Source organism: Parasteatoda tepidariorum, chromosome 2, assembly GCF_043381705.1.
Source record: "Parasteatoda tepidariorum isolate YZ-2023 chromosome 2, CAS_Ptep_4.0, whole genome shotgun sequence".
Taxonomy (NCBI): Eukaryota; Metazoa; Arthropoda; class Arachnida; order Araneae; family Theridiidae; genus Parasteatoda; species Parasteatoda tepidariorum.
In genome coordinates, this window is record NC_092205.1 from 20,909,531 (window position 1) to 20,928,894 (window position 19,364).

The window sequence follows — 19,364 nt, forward strand, 5'->3', positions numbered from 1 at the left end:
AAAATTTTATAATTTACAACACTAGGCAACAATAAAATTGAGTAACAGATAATCTAACAGTAACATGTTTGCGTTTTACAAAGAAAATACCCAAAGTGTTGCTCGCTAATTGGGCTGCAGTTTTTTTCTTTTAAACTAAAAGTTTAAGTTAAAATTAAAACTTCAGAGAAATAAATTCCAAAGTTAATACATAACTCTGCATTTTGCAAGTGTTTATTCTAGCAATAATTTATCGGATAAATAATGAAAAAACTCTAATGAGAAATCTTTAAAAGTTAAAGTTTTCAGAATCATCTTAAACATGATTCTTCCAGTTGTATTCTTTATTTCCCCTTTGGTGGAATGTATATACACACACATTTTATTTCATGACCTAAAAAACTTAGTCTATAAAATAAATCAGCTTGATTTGCACGAAGCACTTTGGGTTTTTTCATTGTTAGATTATAATGCTACTACTTTCATATTAAAAGCTTTTATAAACTACTTTAAAAATTTATGTCTTTATTTATGAACATTTTTAACGTTATGCCAATCTATCTATGAGAGAAATTGTTAAACATTTTTGTATTTATCAAATGTATATATACACTAGTCACAAATAAAAATATTTTGATTATTTTGTGATTTTTTTATTCATGTTACTCATCACCTGATTGAATGAAATATATCAAGTAAGTAACACCCTAAAATTTGTAAAGTTTCTGAAAAAATCCTTATCAAAATCTTTTTATCTGAAAATTTAATTAAGTAAATATTAAATAGAAAATAAATAAAAAGAATGCTGTTTTATATAAATTAAATCAATTAATATTTCATTGATATACTTTATATAAAACAGCATTAACTACTTGATAATATTTTTTTTTGTTGAAATTTCAGAATTTTTATTAAGGAAATCTACTTTACCACTAGATATTTTTTGTTATTAAGATAGTTTTAAAATCTTTATTTTATGCAAGAATATTTAAAATAAAATTAAGTAACAAAATGAAAGAAATTTAAATTCATGTCCATTTATTGTTAATTGCAAACAGTAAATATTTTTGTCAACTAAAATTCATAGTAATTAGTATATCATAGTTATTGAATTTTTTATTAATGATTAAAAATTCTTTAAATTCTCTGGTCTTGAAATATTCTAAATATTACATATTAGTTTGGACAAAATTTCCATTATTTCAGAAAATTAACTGGGTATTTACTCTTTCCATGTTTAAAATTCAAACCATCCAGCATGAACTGTTTAAAAGATTTAGACTAATTATTTATTCAAAACATGCATAGGAAAAAGAACTAAAAATATATTACATTGACATTTTTTCAAATTTGAAACTTCTCTACAAGACATGGTAAATGTTTTATTTATAAAATAAATGTGAAATTATTTAAGAAAAAATATGGGATTAAAAATTGTGCATGTTGCAGCCTGTTAACTTAAAAATCAGAATTTTATTTTTTTAAAGGCCCAGATTAAATTCTATTTCATATATGTTAAATGGGATATCTTTTACAGTTGCGAAAAAATCTGTTATATAGAAAAGTTTAGATTAATTCAAATAGACAAAACAAAATAGCTGAAATATTGTTAATAGTAGTGCAAATTTTATTTAAAAGCTTAAGGAACTAGCTACGATAACGTCAGTCATTAAAACATACGAATATCATAAATGTAAAATTGACTACACTTATTAATTACACTATATTTGTGTAAGCAATGTTAGTAATATTTTTGTCAACTTTTAAACAAATTGGTTTTGACAAAAGTTGTAATACAAACCTAGGAAGAAAAAAAATATATCCTTTATCGCTAATAAACATTTCAATTATAGTTTACTTGTAAACTAATATTTGCTAAATACAATATTGTTCAGTTCTAGAAATGACAAACATTCTAGGTTTGTAAAAAATAATTTGAAAATGAAATGTTTAGATAGCAAAAAAGGTAAATATATAATAAGTCAGTCATACAGTTAAAAACAAGTAAATCAGAATAAGTTTTGTTATATCATGTATTAGAGTCAATCAAAACCAAACATTATTAGCAAACTTTATATCGAGTGAAAGATTACAATAAAATAGTTTTAAAATTAGTCCATTTTTAAAAAAAAAATAAATAAAAAATTATGCATTAAAACATTTTTTGGGGTAATAAGCCATTNATTTAATTTTAATTCAGAGTAATTTTCAGTTTCTTTGATGCATAGCTTACTATCTCTTGAATATTTTTAGAAGAACAATGGACCTTTAAATACAGGAAATTTAATATACTCTAACATTAGAGATTAAATGAACTGTACAAATTAATTCCATTAAAACCTATTGTTAAATAATGAATGAATTCTTATGAGAAATAGGTTCGAATTCAGTTTTTATTTCACTAACGTGAGTTAAATTAAAAAATTTATAAACTGCTGCTATTATTCAAGAAGTATTTTAATATATTTTATTCAAATTAAAAAAATACAAACGAGCAAACTATAAACAAGCATACGGTAAATACTATGAAAAAAAAATAAAAATTAAGATTTTAATTGGGTGATAGGGCAATAAACTGATGGATAACATGGTAAATAAAATTAGAAGGTAAATTTTAATTCTTTTTTTACAGTAAAAAAACAAAACAAACAATAATTTTCATATTTTTTAACACCATGGGGTTAGATTGAATGTACAGTGCACCCAAAAAAAAAGAAAAGGTTCACCCTGAACTTTTGATCTAATGATCAGATCTTCACGTTTTAGGATTCAAACTTAATGGTTCAAGAGGGTGAGCTCAAATATGCTAATCATTTAGTGCAGAGGATATTTTAAGTTAAATTGGACACTAAAATGTACTTTCTTTGACTAAACATACCTCATAAAGTTAATTTTTGCGTATCCTGCCACATCACGAGAAATTTTTAAGCGAATTTAAAAATTTTGCACACAATTATAAAACTTGCTTATTCAAAGATAATTTCAACACAAAAAAATAAATTTTGGAAAATAAAAATTTCAGTAGGACTTTTTTAAAATTCAATTTCTCAGGAACTATTGTACCGATTTTGCTCAAATTTTGTATTTTGCCATGTAAAATTACATATTTTAAAATGATGTAAAAAATTTATGTTACAATTCAAAATTTTTTGACTATTATTAAATAAAATATTAAAAAATAATAAATATTGACTAAAACATTTTTTGCATGGAATTATTTTTGGATAAACAAATTTTATAATTGTGCGAAAAATTTTCCAATTCACTTAAAAGTTCTCGAGATATAGCAAAATATGCTAACAGTAAAACTAACATTATGCAGTCCAAACTTTGGGTCGCTGTACTGACCAAACTATGGGGACCATATTTCCCCGATTGCTACTCCCTATATCTTGGGGATCAGAATTCTGAATCTGACAGAAAAAAGGGTATGTTTATTTATAGAAAGTAAGTTTTGTGTCTGATTTCATAATTTAAAATATTGTCAATTCTATTTGAGTAGCATGTTTGAGATCACCCCCTCGAGCCTTTAAGTTTGAGTCCTAGGACATGAAGATTCCATCATTAGATCAAAAGTTATTAAGAGTGGTCCTTTTTTTTGGTGCACTGTATATTAGTACATAATTATGGGGTGTGGCTAAGTTTCAGCAAATTCAAGTTAAAAAAAAACATATAATACACACCAAAATTACTTTTAGTATCCATTAGAAGTATATAGAGGAACTGATTTGAATTGTGCTAGAAACTATGACTGACACAAAAATAAAAAGGAGGATAACAAATACACAAAAAAAGGAGATTAATACAACTCAAATTCTTTAAAAACTTAATTAGTAACAAAAATAAAACCACTGAGGAGTTACTTACTAAAGAACAACAGCCTTTAATTGATATTACTTTGTGGTTGTTTTTGTATTTGACAAACACACATTGGGAAATGCATTATTTACAACAAAATAAACTCAATAAATATAAGTATTTATAACATGATCTAAAAATTAATTATTTCTAGTTTTATAATTCATAACTCTTTCTGTGCAAATTGAACTAAATATTAGGATAAAATGATCCTGCTCCAGGCATTAAAGGAGGAAATGGCATAAATCCACCTGGTCGATATGGTGGCCCATATACTTCAGGATATGGGGGTTTATTGACTGATGACGATGACGCTCGAGAGCTGGGTGGAGTGAGATTTAAGCTAGAACCAGTCTGACGTAAAAGTTCAGTCATCTTCTCTGATTTGACACGCCTTAAGTGGCTCAGTTTTCTTTTGTTTAAGTAAGATTCTAAAAATGACTCAATTTCAATTTCTCCAGATAGAAAATTTTCAGCATATGCCTGAAGCAAAAGAAATGAATTATAATCAATATAAGTTAAGGATTTTCAAATCAGCTAAAAAAAAAAAAAAATAATAATAATAATGTTTTGTTAATGGAAAGAAAAGGTTATAAAATTGAAGAATAAAATTTCTATTACCCAGGCATTTAATGTAAGATAATCATAATTTATTTACTAATTTGTTATCAAGTGTTTCAGTTTTCCTTTTTGCATAATTTTAAATGGTATGTATTTTTTAATAAGTTCGTATACATTTAGAAAAACCTCATATGAATAAATATTCAACAATTAGTCCAGTTGTTAGAAATGCATGTGATTCAGCAATAGTAAAAGGAGATTTTTCTTAGAGCTTTAAAGTAAGAAAAAAAAAGTAAAAGCTTCATGTGTTTATTTTTTGAGGGTATATATTTGATGTAGAAGTTTTTTTTTTAAGTTGTAAAACTAAAATATTTTTGTTCCTTTTTTTATCAGCTAGAAATATTAACAATCTCTTCATAACCTTTGCAAATTAATATTAAATTTCCGTTAAAATTAAATAACCTAAATTTTGGTTTTATGCAAAATATCATATAAAGTGACACTTTATAAAATTCCATAGGCAAAGTTTGTTATGCAATGCGAAAGATGGATTAATGAAGAATATACAAATCTAAAAATATTAAAAGCTTATTTTAAATGATAAAATATAAAGAAAAAATAATATTCAGTTAAGTAATAAGAAACTAAATATTATGAAAGAGATTGGGGAAAAATATATAAAAAAAATATATTTACTTCACTTTCTTCTTCTGCTTCAGCAGCAGATGCTTGCAGCAGTGCTAAAGTTGTGTCTAACGACATTTGCCTAGTCAGTTCATCTAAAATTAATTAAGGGAGGAAAAAAGTATATCTATATCATGCACAAGCAAAATTGCTATAAAATAAAGTTAACACACAGTGATACTAAAAAGGAGGATAAGGTGTGCTGTATAGACTAAAGCAAAAAACGTTAATAAATCTATGATAATAAAATTATGAGTTTGCATGTCTCTTTTATAACTCCAAAACTGTTAGTGTTCTTAATCCTAAAATTTAGACAGTGGCTGAAAGGAGAAATTCTAGTCCTTAATCATAAGTATTGTTCAAAAATTTCATTTATATTAATTAGGAGAAACCTTTTAAAAAATGGAATTTTCTGATTAGTTTACCAATTGTTTTAAAATAAATTAGAGGATTCTTATTTTTCAAATACTAAGATGATATCAGTGACATTTGCTAGTTTATATATATCTATTTAAAAAAAGGGGAGTCTATTGCCTGTTTTTTATTGTATATATATATATATTGTTTTTTACATTTCTAATATCGAACAGAGATCAATGGTACAGTGTGTGGATTACGTAACCAAATTAGAATCTCTAATGTTATCTAAAGCCAAGTGTTTATTTTGTTTACAGTTAGCTTTAAAAGCATGTTTGGATAACACGAAATAATTACATTTAATCGGCAACTAAGATAAGTAAAAATTATGCAAAAAAAAAAAAATTTAAATAAATAAAAAAAAAAATAAGGGAGAATAGTTGCTAATTCATTTAGAGAAACACATAAAATGCCAATGATGCTTTACTGATTTTAATAATTAGTACTAATGATATTACAGTATTAGGTGCTATTCAAATAAATATCAAATAATTTAATATAGGTATTTAATGTTGGTATTGTGGTACTAGGTTTTTCAAAAGGGATAAATACAGGAGAATTGATTGATCTTCTTGTCTATCATGAGTTGACTATGAGCAATAGCAACATGATGCTAAGTATGATTAACATTTATTTTGATGAGTTGAACTTCTAAAAACGAGTTTTGTAAAACTCAATAACATTTAGTCACCATGAACCATGATTTTAGCAGAAAAAATACCGAAACTTATGATCAGAATTCCAACTATGTATGGTGATGGAAGATTGTTTAACATTCTGATTTTCAAGACATTTATGTTAAGTCAAGATTTAAGAATATGTTTAGTACAGTTTTAAGTTAGGGAGTTTGTAGGATTGTATGATTAATCTTCTATAGAAGGTATCAATGATATGAAAAGGAAACTCATGGTCAACAGTAATAATTTTAAGGTAAACAAGCAATAAAGAAGGTAATAGTAGAACAATAATAGTTAATCTTTTGACCATGGGGTTTGCTGCAACACTCCTTCACACGTTTCTTGTATCTCTTCTTTTATCATCTTGTTGAACTGCCCCAATTGATTAAACCACTTTTCACTAGCATATCTCTTTACTTTTCTACTGCCATTTGGTGTTCAGACACCAGGGGAAGTACTTGTTTATGGAATCCAAACTCGATATATCCACTTTTATTTGTGCTTCATTCAGGTTGTTTTTGGCTTTAATATAGTGACATTATTTGGTATAAATACAGAATTATGTTCTAGCCTCTTTGAACAAGTTTTATCTCTAATAAGGGTACTCTGTACCTTGATCTTTCAGAATATAGCAGCATTAGTTTTTATAAGTTATGAGAGAATAAAATAGATGCTTAGGGCTGAATAAATAGTACTGCAGGACATAAAAAAAAATCTATATCAAATATTAAAGAATTTTATAAATCATGTGGTGCAACTTGGATAAATACTTAAGGAATAATAGAAAAAAATATCAAAGATTAAAAAAAAAAAAAAAAAACTAAACANAAAAAAAAAAAAAAAAAAACATTCAAGAATAAAAAAAAATTATTAAATGAAATAAAAAAAAAACAGTTTTTAAAATTAAAAATAGAATTTTATAAATAAAACTCGGAAATTTGTATCAAAACTGAAGTTTTTTTTTAAAATTAAGTCTTTTTAAGAATCTTAGTCTTTTAATCTTTTTAACTCCTTTAACCTTCTTAAGAATTTTTTTTTTCATATAGTCAATTACACATACAAGAAAACTAAGCTTTTGATCAAACATGCGTATTACAGTTGAGTGTGTAATAGTTAACATGTGTATAAACAGTAAAATTGATTTGTTTTGCAATGTGTAATTTCTATTGCTATATACCTTCATAATGTATAGAATTTAAATTTAGTAATAAAAATATCAATAAAGATAAATTTCACTAAAAAACATTTACCCAGCTTTTGTTTTTTGACTTCTAAAGTTTGTTTTAGTTCCTTCAACTCCTCATGTTGTTCCATAACTTTTACTCTTAGTTCATTTAGAAGTGGTTCTTTCGAAAGATTGGATTCTGCAAGATTCTTGTTGCTTTCTAACATAGCAGTCCTCTCAGATTCAGCTGATTTAACCTAACATTACCAATGGAAAAAATAAATAAATAAGAGAAAAACTATAAAATTTGCTTGATACTAAAAACATTCATTTTTAAATATAAGGTGTTTTAATTCGATTTTAACCAAAAAATTTCATTTTAAAAGTAATCATTTAATAAACTGATCATATAATTTTTTGTTTTGCTGTTTTGTAGAGTTTAAAAGTTCTTTCCAAATACATGTAGATAAAAATTCTAGTTTAAAAATATTAAGTACTAAATGTTTAGATTTTTTTTCGATTGTAAACAAAGAACTAATTAAAACTTTAAGCAGTTTCTTTTAGACAGCTATAAAATTGCAGAAAATAGATATGAAGTATAGATTTTTGTGTAAAAATATGTGGGCTTGAAAAAATCATACAAACTTTACATTTTAATACTACAAATAAATTTTCCTATTTTGATTTTTCAAAATCCTATTTGGAGATCTAAAACATTTCAGTTTCTAATAAGAGAGTGAGGATACAATTTTTTTATTAAATAAATAAGTAAGGATTTTACTTATATAAAATGCAGCACACTAAAGCTTTTTATATGCGATCAGGTATTGCTCGCTCGGATATGACTTCGAGTTATATATTTCAAGTTGATTTTCTAAAAAATTTTTTTTTAAAAATCTTCCTGTGAGGCTGGCAAGTAGTTTCCAAAATTTAGTAAACTGCAATAAACATCTTCCCCATACTTTTCGTTTATTCTTATGAAAGATAATAGTATATCTTTATAGCTATATTTGATTAAATTTATTTAATTTATAGAACCATTAGATTTTTTCTTTATATAAAATAAAACAAGGGTAAAGGTGTAGAATTGCGAGCCCCTTGGCTTTGGCAATAACTCTGGTTTACCGCTATGTGATTGGTTCTTGATCTATATTGTTACGCCCCTTGGCTTTGGCAATAACTCTGGTTTACCGCTATGTGATTGGTTCTTGATCTATATTGTTACGTATACTTCTGATTGTAAGCTATTACCACAATAAGTATTAATGGAAGATTTCCATATCGTTATCTGCGGCAGAATAATAGTCAAATCTTGGCAACTTCCAGGCAGCAAACAGTGAGAAACTACAAAAAAAAAAAAAATCCTAGAATGAAACCCATTTTTAAGGGTATTACTTGTAGACACCTAACGGACAAACCACTTCCACGGTTTTTTTTAATTTTTTTTGAAAGTTTGCAAGTTTATTTGGCACCTTGGCAATTGCAGTTGGAGAGCGATATGGAAATATCTCTATAAAATGTTGCATAAAAAGAGTATATTAATTGACTTTTTTTAATTGAAAACTTGTGTCCGATCATTGTTCATTAATTTTAATAATTGGGCGAATTCATAAGCATTCGTAAAATTCTTCATGCAAAATTATTAAACAAACCTGCGCCAATTCTTGAACTAATGTTTCGATCAATTCATTTTCATTCAACATCATTTGAAGTTCAGTTGTTGACATATTACGAAGAATATGAGTGGCAGGATTATAATCCGGATTTAACTCATGCATGTAATACGGCATTTCTGCAATGAAAAAACAAAAATTAATATTCACTAAATGATTAAATTAAAATATATATGTCCCTAACAAATTTTAAAGAATTAGATGTGTGAAAGTATAACTCGGAAAATAGTTTTTATGAATGTGAAGAGAAGTACAAATAAATAAAATTTAAAGGTATACAAGTATACTTTTTCAAATATAGAAGTTACTATTGATAAATAGTTTGTTTTCTCTTCTGAGTTTTTCTTTTTTAAAATTCCAATCCAAAATGTAAACATAAAATGAAAGTCAACAACAACATTTCATATTGTTGCCATTCTAGTAATATGCAAAAGTAATGATTAAGAATCACAGAATATTTCCTAAACAGATATTTTCAGATACTCGGTACTTTTTATTCATAACTGTTCTATAGATAACTGTTATTTTATACCAGTTTTCTCATTTTTAAGTAACAACTCAACTCAGAAGAGCAGGAAAGAAGAAAAGTTCAGTCAGAGCGTTTTGTTTTTATTTATTGCATTTTTTAATTATCGTATGTATTAAAATCAGTCCAGCTAATATGGCAGAGGTGGGGAGACGGTCCGAATCTTATTCCCCAAAATCGAGCCCTAGAGGGTCTCGTTCCCCTGTGGTTCCACGGCAAGATTCAACTGGAACATTAAAAACAACCATATCTTTGGGAAAGGGTAAAACTCCAGCGATCTGGCATAGCGGGCCTTTCTATCTCATGAAAGAACCACCTAGTAAGGATTTTATCTAAATAATTTATACAAATCTGACAAAATATATTTTTGTTTTTGCATAATATGTTTTGTTTTCACCAAGTAAATTTGATTTTATCGAAATGTAGACTATAGGGTTTAAATGCTAACCTTGAATTAGGTATAACTAGTGATTTTGTTAAGGTTGAATTAGGTAAAGTTTTTTTAAAATTTAGCTTCATTTTAAGTATCAAATGCATGTTTTATTTAAAAAATATTTTTTTTGAAGAAACATAAATATCTTAATGTTATGTACTAAGAACAGGGTATCTACTCTCTTGAAATGTTTTTAAAATTATAAATTTTGGTAGTACACAGAATTTGTCTTGGGGGAGATTTCTGTATCATGATCTGAGCAGAATAATCGCCAAATCTTGGGAAACTTCCGGGCAGTGGCACATGAGAAACTAAAAAAAAAAAAAGTCTCAGAAAGGGACTAACTCGAAAGGTATAACTTGTATCAACCCCCCGAGCAAACATTACATATTTCTTTTAAAAAATTTGCAAGTTTAAAATCTATTTGGCACCTTGGTGATTGCAGTTGGCGTAACAGATCATGATACTGAAATATCCCCAATAATTCAATTAATAGGTTATTAATTTCGTATTCCTTGGTTTTGAAAAAAAATTTCAGATTTACAATAGGTTGGTAACCACTTTCACTTTTACCAAACAATTGTAAAACCAGAAAGGTTTTGGACAGGTAAAATCCATTATAAGACCATCGATTTTACAATTGTGTCCAAAACCTGACTATTGTGATAAAAAATGTTTAATTCATTTTTTGTTGTTATTAACGCATTGAATTATAATTAATTATCCATAGAGAGTGAATTGACTGGAGCAACAAACTTGATGACCTACTATAATCTGGAACATTCCTATAACAAATTTTGCGGTAGAAAAATGAAGGATCAGCTGAGTGCTTTCTTACCTAATTTACCTGGAAGCATAGATGCCCCTGGAAGTCAAGACAATAGGTGAAGAATTTTTAGTTTATTAAATTTGAATTTGGTTATTTTAGTACAATTTAATTTAATTTTTGATGCTGAAAAAGCAAACTTATAAAACTCAAAACAAAGGTTTAAATTCTTTTTATCAAGTGGGTTTCAAAATCATCAAAAAACTTTTGGCAAAACACAAATAATTGATAAAAAATTAAATTAGTCGGCAATTTGAATTCTCTTTTGGCATCAATGATGTATATTTTAATGTACCCCATAATTTAAAAATATTCTTTATAATACTTTTTCAAAAAAATATTCTAATTAATTTTTATTAAACCTTATAAAGTTATGTTTATATAGCATTTATCGAATTGGCATTTGTTATTGTCAATTTAAAGCACATTTTCCCAAGCTTTTCATACAAATCTTTTTATAAATTGTTTAACTACTTATGTGGTTGAGCAGAGAGAAGTTGTGTACTTTTAGCCATATAAGCGTAAAGTTACATTATAAAGCAAATTTTGTATTTAATATTATTAAATTGCATTGTAATGATGTAACGTTTTCCTCATTATTTTATCTATCACACATTTTTACTTTTTAGCCATGTTTACACAAAATAAATTTTTTTATTGACTCAGTAATTATTTACCAACAGTTCTTTAAAATCTCTGATTGATAAACCTCCAATTGGTGGAAAAGATCTTCAACCCCTTACCGGATCTCAGTTGTCAGGCTTCAGATTGCATCCTGGTCCAGTAAGTATTCCGTGCTTAATTTATAAATTATGTCTAAATATTTTGTCTTGCTGAAATTGCTTTCTTATAAATTTAAGTTTCTTTAATTGGATTCAATGCGTTTGTAAAAATTCCATATCCTAATGGCAATATTAAATGTTTTCACCTATTTATTTCGAAGATGATGAAAAGCATCTCCTGTTTTCCTACTTTCAGTATCTTTGCAGTATCTTTCCTTTAAAATTTATGAAGGTTATTTTCAGTGTGAAGAATCGATCTTTTAAATTTTTTAGTTTGAAAATTTTTAGCCTAATATTGAGAATATTAAATTATTTATCAAAATTTAAAAGATAAAGAAATTTTTTTTTGAAGTTTTATATTATAATTTAATGAAAAGACTATATAGGGTTATGATTGTGTTTAATACATAAAAATGTTTTGACGAGATATATTTAATTATTATTTTTTTATTTATTTATTTTTTTTAACTAATTCCTGAAAGGTGAATCTTCAAAATCTAAACCAAAAAGCTTTTTTAAAAATTTTAGGTTATTTAAATTAAGGCATTTCCCTTAGTTCCATTTTTCTATAATAAGAGATTGTTATTCTATTTTGTTCGTGCTCCCATCTGTACAAAATAATTTTCATGTATTTTAATATACACATTTTTATGTGTATTAATGGCAAAAGCTTATTTAGACGGATCAGAATACTCAAGAAAGCACTAGATTTCTTTCTTTATCAATAAACAAAATAGTTTACATGCAATTAATAGAAGTTCCAATGAATAAACAAGATTTTATATAGGTTTGACTAATAATATCATTTATTTTAGACAGGACTTTATTTCAGATAAGGAATCAATTCAATCATTGAAATACTAAAGCTTGTCTTAAAATTTGCATTTCATATAAATGCAACCTTAGATATTGTTAAAAGTATTTTTCACAAAATTCTAAAAATATAGACCTGGTTAGAAATCTTAGATTGAGCTCTACAATTGTATTTAGTAAGAAAATCAAAATTTGACAAAATGAATGCTCCTTTTTCTCCCTTTTGACTTGTGCATTTCAGTTATGCCATTAAAAATTAGTATCTATATAATTTTTTTATGTCATTTTTATTTCATTCCAATAAAATTTTTATTATAGTGAAAAATTGTTTGTGTTTTATGATGTAATTAGATTAACCCTTATTTGATTATTTCATGAAAAAATTAGAATACAAAATTTTTTACTAAATTTTGATTGTAGTTAAAAATTGTTTGTAGTTTATAATTGTATTTTAATCAATGTTACTTTACAGGTTCCTGAACAATACAGATTAATGAGCCAAATGCCTCAAAAGAAAAAACACAAGAAAAAGCACAAACATAAAGATGGTGATACTCCTACACAAGATTCTCAACAAGGTAAGAGAGCAGCATTTATATGTATTTAAACTCTTGTGCTAAATTTATATATTTTTAATCAATTCTGTTATAAAATTGTATTTACACACCAAATTAAAAGACTTACCAAACTATTTAAATGAAGATGATAACTAAGACACTGTCTTAGATTTTGTTAACTATGCAAGTGAATGTTTGTTATAACATATTGAAATTGCCATGAGATTTTCAATTTAACGCTCCTGCTAATGATGCAAAATAATTATTATATTGTATTTGTAATCCATAATTTGACTTTAATATTGGAAAATAAATAGAATCAAAATGAATTGGTTTATATAATTAAATATGAATGAGTATTTAGTTATATTAATTGCTTTTGAAAAGATATTCTTAAGGATTTTATTAGGGTTATTTTAGTGATGTAGTCATATAATATTTATAACTCATAAAAGCAATTCGTTTGAAGTTATTAAGTCGTTAATAAGATTATTTTCGGAAGTTAAATTTATACATGCTTTTATTATATGCACTTTTAAGTTATACTATTATGCATTTGAGAAGCAGACAAGACAAAATATTTCATTGTTTTTCAACACTTTGTCCTAATTTAGTTAAGATTAATTTACATCACTAATCGATTTAAGTATAATAATTAAAATATCGCAAAATATCTTATTATATTTTTAAAATATAAATCCGGACATTTCCATCCAATAAGCAATTAAAACATTTGTCAAAAAATTAACTCTCAACTTTCTAAAAATGGGGTCTTGCTTTTGTGGTTTTGTTGTTAATTAAAGAGGGAAAAAAATAGTGATCTGTATACTCTGTTGCAAGTTAAGAAAAGACTATTGTCTTGTGGTATAAGATTTAAGTAATCATCCATTTTATTTCATTATCAAATTATGCAAATAGGCTTTCAAAACAATATATTAAAGCTTTGAAAAGTTCAGCATGTCAAGCAGTTTTATCTGTGCTATCTTTTAAGATATATCAAAGACTTGTTAAAAAAAAAGATTACAGTTTCATAGTCTTCTTACTGGAATCCTAGACTTGGCCACATATTTCTATTATTAAGAAGAATATTCATACTTGAAAAATAAACAACTACATGATGTTGCAAGAGCATTGGATTTGATTGGACCACTATAAATTACGCTTATGCTAACATTTTATTATTTGTTTATTATTCTTTCATCAGCTTCTTCAAATGTGAACAGAAAAGCATATAGTGGTTACAATTCTAAGATATCATTTTCATTAATTTTTAATAGATTATTCAATAGATTTTGTTTTTCTCATGACATGAGTTAAAAAGGTAAACAAAACGACTGTGCAAAGTCATTTCTAAAGTCTGCAATGTTGATGTTCGTTTGTGCTTGTAGCTTTTAATCCATTAGGCATGCACTTTCGTGCAAGCAAACTCTCTTCATATGTTTTTTCTTAACTTGCAACAGAGTATAGTCTTTTTAAGTGGCATCCTGTTTTTGCAAATTTGTAAAAAAATTTCACAATTTCAGAGTGTAAATTGATATATTATCAACTTCTTTTTGCTATATCCCTGTTTTCGATAAGATCTTGTTTTTAGCAAAAGTCACATACACTATGTCTTTGAAGATAATGTAGTTTTGAAGTTATAAATTCATGATGTCATTAACTTTGCTAACTGTAAAGTACGCATTAAGTTAATAGCTAATACAAATGAAAGGCACTTAATACGGGTCGCTTACATATATTTTTATTGCTGAGCTTTGCATTGGTTTTGAAATGCTATTAGCTTCCATTAAAAATCCTAATTTTTTTTCTATACTTAATTAAAATTAAGAGCTTTTGCTAAACGAATGAAACGATTTAAATTGATGATTTTAATTTTTTGTTTTTAACTATTAACATTCTGTTAGGTATATATATTTTTGTGGTTATTTTTTAAAGTTATATTTTTGTATTATAGATGCTAGTTTAGAGGGTGCTCATGAAAAGAAACACAAGAAACAAAAAAGGCATGATGATGAGAAAGAAAAGAAAAAGAAGAAGAAAGAAAAAAAGAAAAAGAAGGTAGGACTATCTTAGTATGTGCATTTACTTTATTACCTAATTTTTTTAAAATAGTATGAAAAAAATGATAAAAGTATTATTTTCCCTGTAATATTTTGCTATTTAAATACTATTTGTTCTACCTATCTTATCAAACATATCTGTCATAGTTATTAAGCAAAATACTTATAATTAAATTTACTTAAACTTTTAGAAATTTCCAATCTTATAAATTATTTTAAATACCATATCTTTTAGTATGTAAATCTTTATATTTTATTTCAAAAGTAATAGAATCGTTGTTTTATATTAGTATGATTTAAATAACTAATGAGAATAAAACATTTTATATTAGATTGAAACATCATTTCAAATTTGAATGATAATGTTTAAGAATGGTGACATTTCTATTTATAATTGTTAAATTGGCATCCATTTTGTTTGTTTACACAATATGCAATTTTTTTGTAATACAAGAGTGATATTTCCTTATTGTAGTGTTTTTACTTCTTGATATTCTTACAAATATGAAAAATAATATGTTGCAAATGTGTATTATTTGACTAAGGGTGCCCATGTGAAGGTTCTCAGTTCTTAAGGGAGCCATGATTCTAACAAGTATGCGAACACCTGTTTTATTTTATCTATTTCAAAACCAATTGTTGAATGTTTTAAATTTGGTGTATTTTAAAAAGTCTACTAAATGTTACTTTTTCAGCAAATATATGTTTTCCAGGTAAATATGCATTCCACTAATCTCTGTCACTATTTTTTTTTACTCATATAGTTTGTAACAATGTTTGATTTCGCTAATTTGGTAATATGTTATTATTTGAAGTTTGGCACATCAAGGATTCTACTTGATTAAATCGGCTGATAGAATTACTAATCTTAATCTACTGATTTTTGAACAAAATATTCCGAAAAATAATTTAAAATTATTTATGCAACTTTAGAAAATTATATGAAATGAAAAGTTTAAAAAAATAAATAAATTAAAAGCAGTATTAATATTTATTTAATCAAATTTATATTTGAGTATCTTTAAGTATCTTTATATTTTGTATATTTAAGTATCTTTATCTTTGAGAGTACATTGCTTGTATTAGATTAAACCATTATAAGCTGCAGAGATTTTTCTTTTAATACTGAAAATTCAATACTCAACTTACTTATACTGAAAATCTAAGTACTTTTAAGAAGCGGACTAATTGTATATTAACACCCTGTTGACGAGCAATTTTAAATAGAAACTATGTCATGTCTCTGGCTATTATTTTATCATTGATGTTGAGTGAAAAATTTAAGTAATCTGTAATAAATTTTATTTATACTGATTAAAATTAAATTAAACTTTGAAATATTTTATAGTGCCCTGGGTTTCATAAATTGAAATGGATAATGCAAGTGTATTGATAAGTTAACTAGTCAGGGTCGACAATGTGCTTAAAAAATTAAAGCATTAAGTTCTTCTCATATATAACAATATGTAATATTAAGTGTAATTTCTTTTTTTCTTTTTCATTTATTTATTTCTTCCAAGTAGAAATACTCCTTGGTAAAAGCAAATTTGATATTTTAGAAAAAAATCTTCACTGAAAAATTAAATTATATTAATAATTAATTTCACAGCAGGATTGGGCTATCAAAACTAAAATTTTAAATGAAGCAAATGGACAAATATTGGAAATGAAATTATGCTAGTAAATAAGAAAAAATTATAAGAAGGCTTAAGATTTTTCAAGTTTTTCCCTTTTTTGCATTAACAAAATTTTTAATGCTTTTTGCAAACATGTTTTCTTCTTATTTTATTTGTGATTGTTTTTTGATAGTTACTTAAAATAATCACAAAAATTCTTTGTGTGATTTAAATTGTGTATCTTTTTTTAAAAAAATATCAATTAATTACTAGCATGTTGTAATACTTATAAATTCTATATATTTTTTGAAGAAAAAAAAAAATTCAAATAAAATAAATCAATTCCATATCTTTAGCTGTTAGGAATTTAGCCACATGAATTTTTCAATGTATGTTCCCATTCTGATAAAAATATAAATATTTGCGTTATATACTAATTCATTTTCTTGTAGTTCTTACGAGCATAATGTGATAAGGTTAATAAATTTAACTCTTCCCATAGCGGCAAAAATTTATTTAGGACTCAATATATTTTAAAAGATTTTTTTTTCTTCATAAAAATACTAATTTAATTTGAATTTGCCTTAGAAACATGGCCCAGATGTGCTGACTGGTGCTCCCATCGTTGCTCCACCTGGAATCCTGCCTCATCCTGTTGTTATTCCAAAGCCTATTTGAGAAACAACAGTCATTGTTTTCGATGACATAATTTGAGAGAACTCCAAAGTTTTTTGCGTGTTTACATTGTACAGTGAAGCATTTTATAAATATATTTATCAGTATTTGGACTTTACGGATATATGTATAAAGAAGTCATAATTCATTTAATATAATATGTGCATGTGGATGTCAGATTCACATTTTTGTTACTTTCATACTTTATAAATATACTCATTGCCTGACTGTGTATCGAGTGTTCTTTTTTTGATATTGTTTTGATCATACATGTCAAAAATTTGTTTCTTCCTGGAAGGGGGGTGACATATAAAACGCGTGGAATTATTTTTTATAAAACATTTATTCTATGTACAGCGCTGTAGGCATTGATTTTCTAGTGGTAGTAAAATTGTACAGGCTGTTTCTATAGCATAAATTTATTAAAAGAAAAAAATTATATTGTTTTTAAGCATTTTATCATTGCTCACTTATGTTTTCAGTTTAATTGCCCCTTTTTAAAATTTAATTCTTAAATGTTAGAACTGTTATGTCTCTGTAACTAAGGCATAGTTCATATATATTATTATATTATAAAAGTGCTAGTTGTAAATTATGCCTGCATTGACCATAATGATCACCTTTTATATGATATTAGAATCAATGTGAAAAATGTCCATCTAAAATGGCAACAAAACAAAAAAAATCATTGAAATCATATGATAATCATTACTGTAAATCAATGAAAATTAGTACGTAGTTTCGATTTATCACTTTTTAAAATGGTACTAAGCATGCAACTTCTAAAACTTAAACTTTATTGAAAATAAAAAATTGTCCTAATATTAAGTACCAATACAATGGAGATTTAAAAATATATATATTAGAAACTCTTAACACCTCGGAGCTGTAGAAATTTTTGAGAAAGATAGTTCTGATTTGTGTTGCTCTTTAAAATGGTACTGTAAACTTTGCTTCTTACATGTACAATTTTTAAAAAGGGATTTTTTGAAAAAAGGTGTAATAATAGAGTGAAGAGTTAAAAATTTGCAGCTTCGAAGTTTTTATTTTTTGACATAAAAAGCTCTTTTTCATATCACTCTTTCAAGTTTTGCAGAATGCTAAACTTACTGAGAGTTGCAATAGAAATTTAAAAAATGCACTAAAAATACTCACACTATGAAACGTTTAATTTTTTGAGGTTTATAAATTTTATGCATCTCACTCTTCAAAATTGTAACTTACCCTTTGCATCTGAAATGCGAATTTTTATGAAAGTATTTGTCAAAAATAAGTTCTTTTCTTGAGAATAAGTTTCCTAATGTGTAGTAATATAATATATTTAAAGTTATTTTTTTCTGCAACTTTAAAACTAATCTGTGTAATAAAATTTTGAAAAATTTAGTTTTTTCACAATTGGTTAGGATTAAAAATATTTGCAATAACGTTGAAAGTTTTCAGGAGGCTGTGAATAATTTAAGTAATAATAATGATTTTCCTTTTAATTATTGTAATATTAATTTTTTGATTAAGAAAATGATTGAAGAATGCTAGTTTATTATTTCTTTTAACAGGGCGAAAATCAAGTCTTAAATGAGCATCCCCAGTAAAGCATTATACTAATTTGTTAAGTAGTCTTTTCTTTTTTTCATTCTGCGCATTTATAAGAGGGCGTTGTTTTCTTTTGTATTAGAGTTTCCTTTGAATTTAGTTTGTTTGTGAAATCGCTCTTTGACCGGTTTAATGTGAGTTTTTATTTTCTCAAGATTTGTTGAAATTTCTTTTCTGATTTGGTTTTATGTATTTCATGTATTTTTTCTTGGACTTCTAGAAAACCTTCGGGGTAATGAGAGAGTTAATTTTGGCATTTGTTCTGAGGCCAGTACCCCTTGAAGACGTTGACTTCGGCGGTCATATTTTTATTTCCATTGTTTTCTTTATTGCATCAATTATTCTTTCTTTTGAAAATTCTGCTGCTTGTAATTGCGTTTCTTTCAAATATAGTTTTGTTAATTTAGAATTTAATATTTTGTATTCTTTTACTGATAAGCAGTGAAGGACTCTTAAAAATTTGAGAAAACAG

The 19,364-nt window shown here is 25.9% G+C and overlaps 2 protein-coding genes across 7 annotated transcripts; one reads left to right on the plus strand and one right to left on the minus strand.

Moving 5' to 3' along the window:
• Window positions 1-1,583: 1,583 nt before the first annotated feature.
• LOC107455278 (vacuolar protein sorting-associated protein 37B) lies at window positions 1,584-9,441 on the minus strand. The gene is made up of 5 exons (XM_016072783.4): window positions 9,302-9,441; window positions 8,994-9,133; window positions 7,427-7,598; window positions 5,095-5,177; window positions 1,584-4,320 (listed from the first exon to the last, which is right to left on the minus strand). Exons 2-5 carry the CDS (start codon window positions 9,129-9,131, stop codon window positions 4,027-4,029), a joined length of 687 nt encoding a protein of 228 aa, XP_015928269.2. The 5' UTR covers window positions 9,132-9,133; window positions 9,302-9,441; the 3' UTR covers window positions 1,584-4,026.
• A 120-nt stretch (window positions 9,442-9,561) lies between these two features.
• Window positions 9,562-17,534, plus strand: LOC107455288 (mediator complex subunit 19). Of its 6 annotated transcripts, none has more exons than XM_071177278.1 (7): window positions 9,562-9,859; window positions 10,704-10,857; window positions 11,483-11,582; window positions 12,867-12,972; window positions 14,906-15,023; window positions 15,557-15,606; window positions 17,216-17,534. In XM_071177278.1, coding segments are annotated over exons 1-6 (663 nt in total). In that variant the 5' UTR covers window positions 9,562-9,675; the 3' UTR covers window positions 15,558-15,606; window positions 17,216-17,534. The 6 variants fall into 6 exon arrangements, with proteins under 6 accessions (XP_071033379.1, XP_015928282.1, XP_071033377.1 ...); XM_016072796.3 differs by having other exon boundaries at window positions 14,906-15,009; XM_071177276.1 differs by lacking the exon at window positions 15,557-15,606 and adding an exon at window positions 15,707-15,724 and having other exon boundaries at window positions 14,906-15,009.
• Window positions 17,535-19,364: the final 1,830 nt, after the last annotated feature.

Excerpts from the sequence above, each read along its gene's own strand:
- LOC107455288 (XM_071177276.1), top strand. The coding sequence starts at position 9,676 with ATGGCAGAGGTGGGGAGACGGTCCGAATCTTATTCCCCAAAATCGAGC. Across the intron at positions 9,860-10,703 it reads TCTCATGAAAGAACCACCTA|AGAGTGAATTGACTGGAGCA; the intron begins GTAAGGATTTTA and ends AATTATCCATAG. Across the intron at positions 10,858-11,482 it reads CCTGGAAGTCAAGACAATAG|TTCTTTAAAATCTCTGATTG; the intron begins GTGAAGAATTTT and ends ATTTACCAACAG.
- LOC107455278 (XM_016072783.4), bottom strand. The coding sequence starts at position 9,131 with ATGCCGTATTACATGCATGAGTTAAATCCGGATTATAATCCTGCCACT. Across the intron at positions 7,599-8,993 it reads TAGTTCAAGAATTGGCGCAG|GTTAAATCAGCTGAATCTGA; the intron begins GTTTGTTTAATA and ends TGGTAATGTTAG. Across the intron at positions 5,178-7,426 it reads AGTCAAAAAACAAAAGCTGG|ATGAACTGACTAGGCAAATG; the intron begins GTAAATGTTTTT and ends AATTAATTTTAG.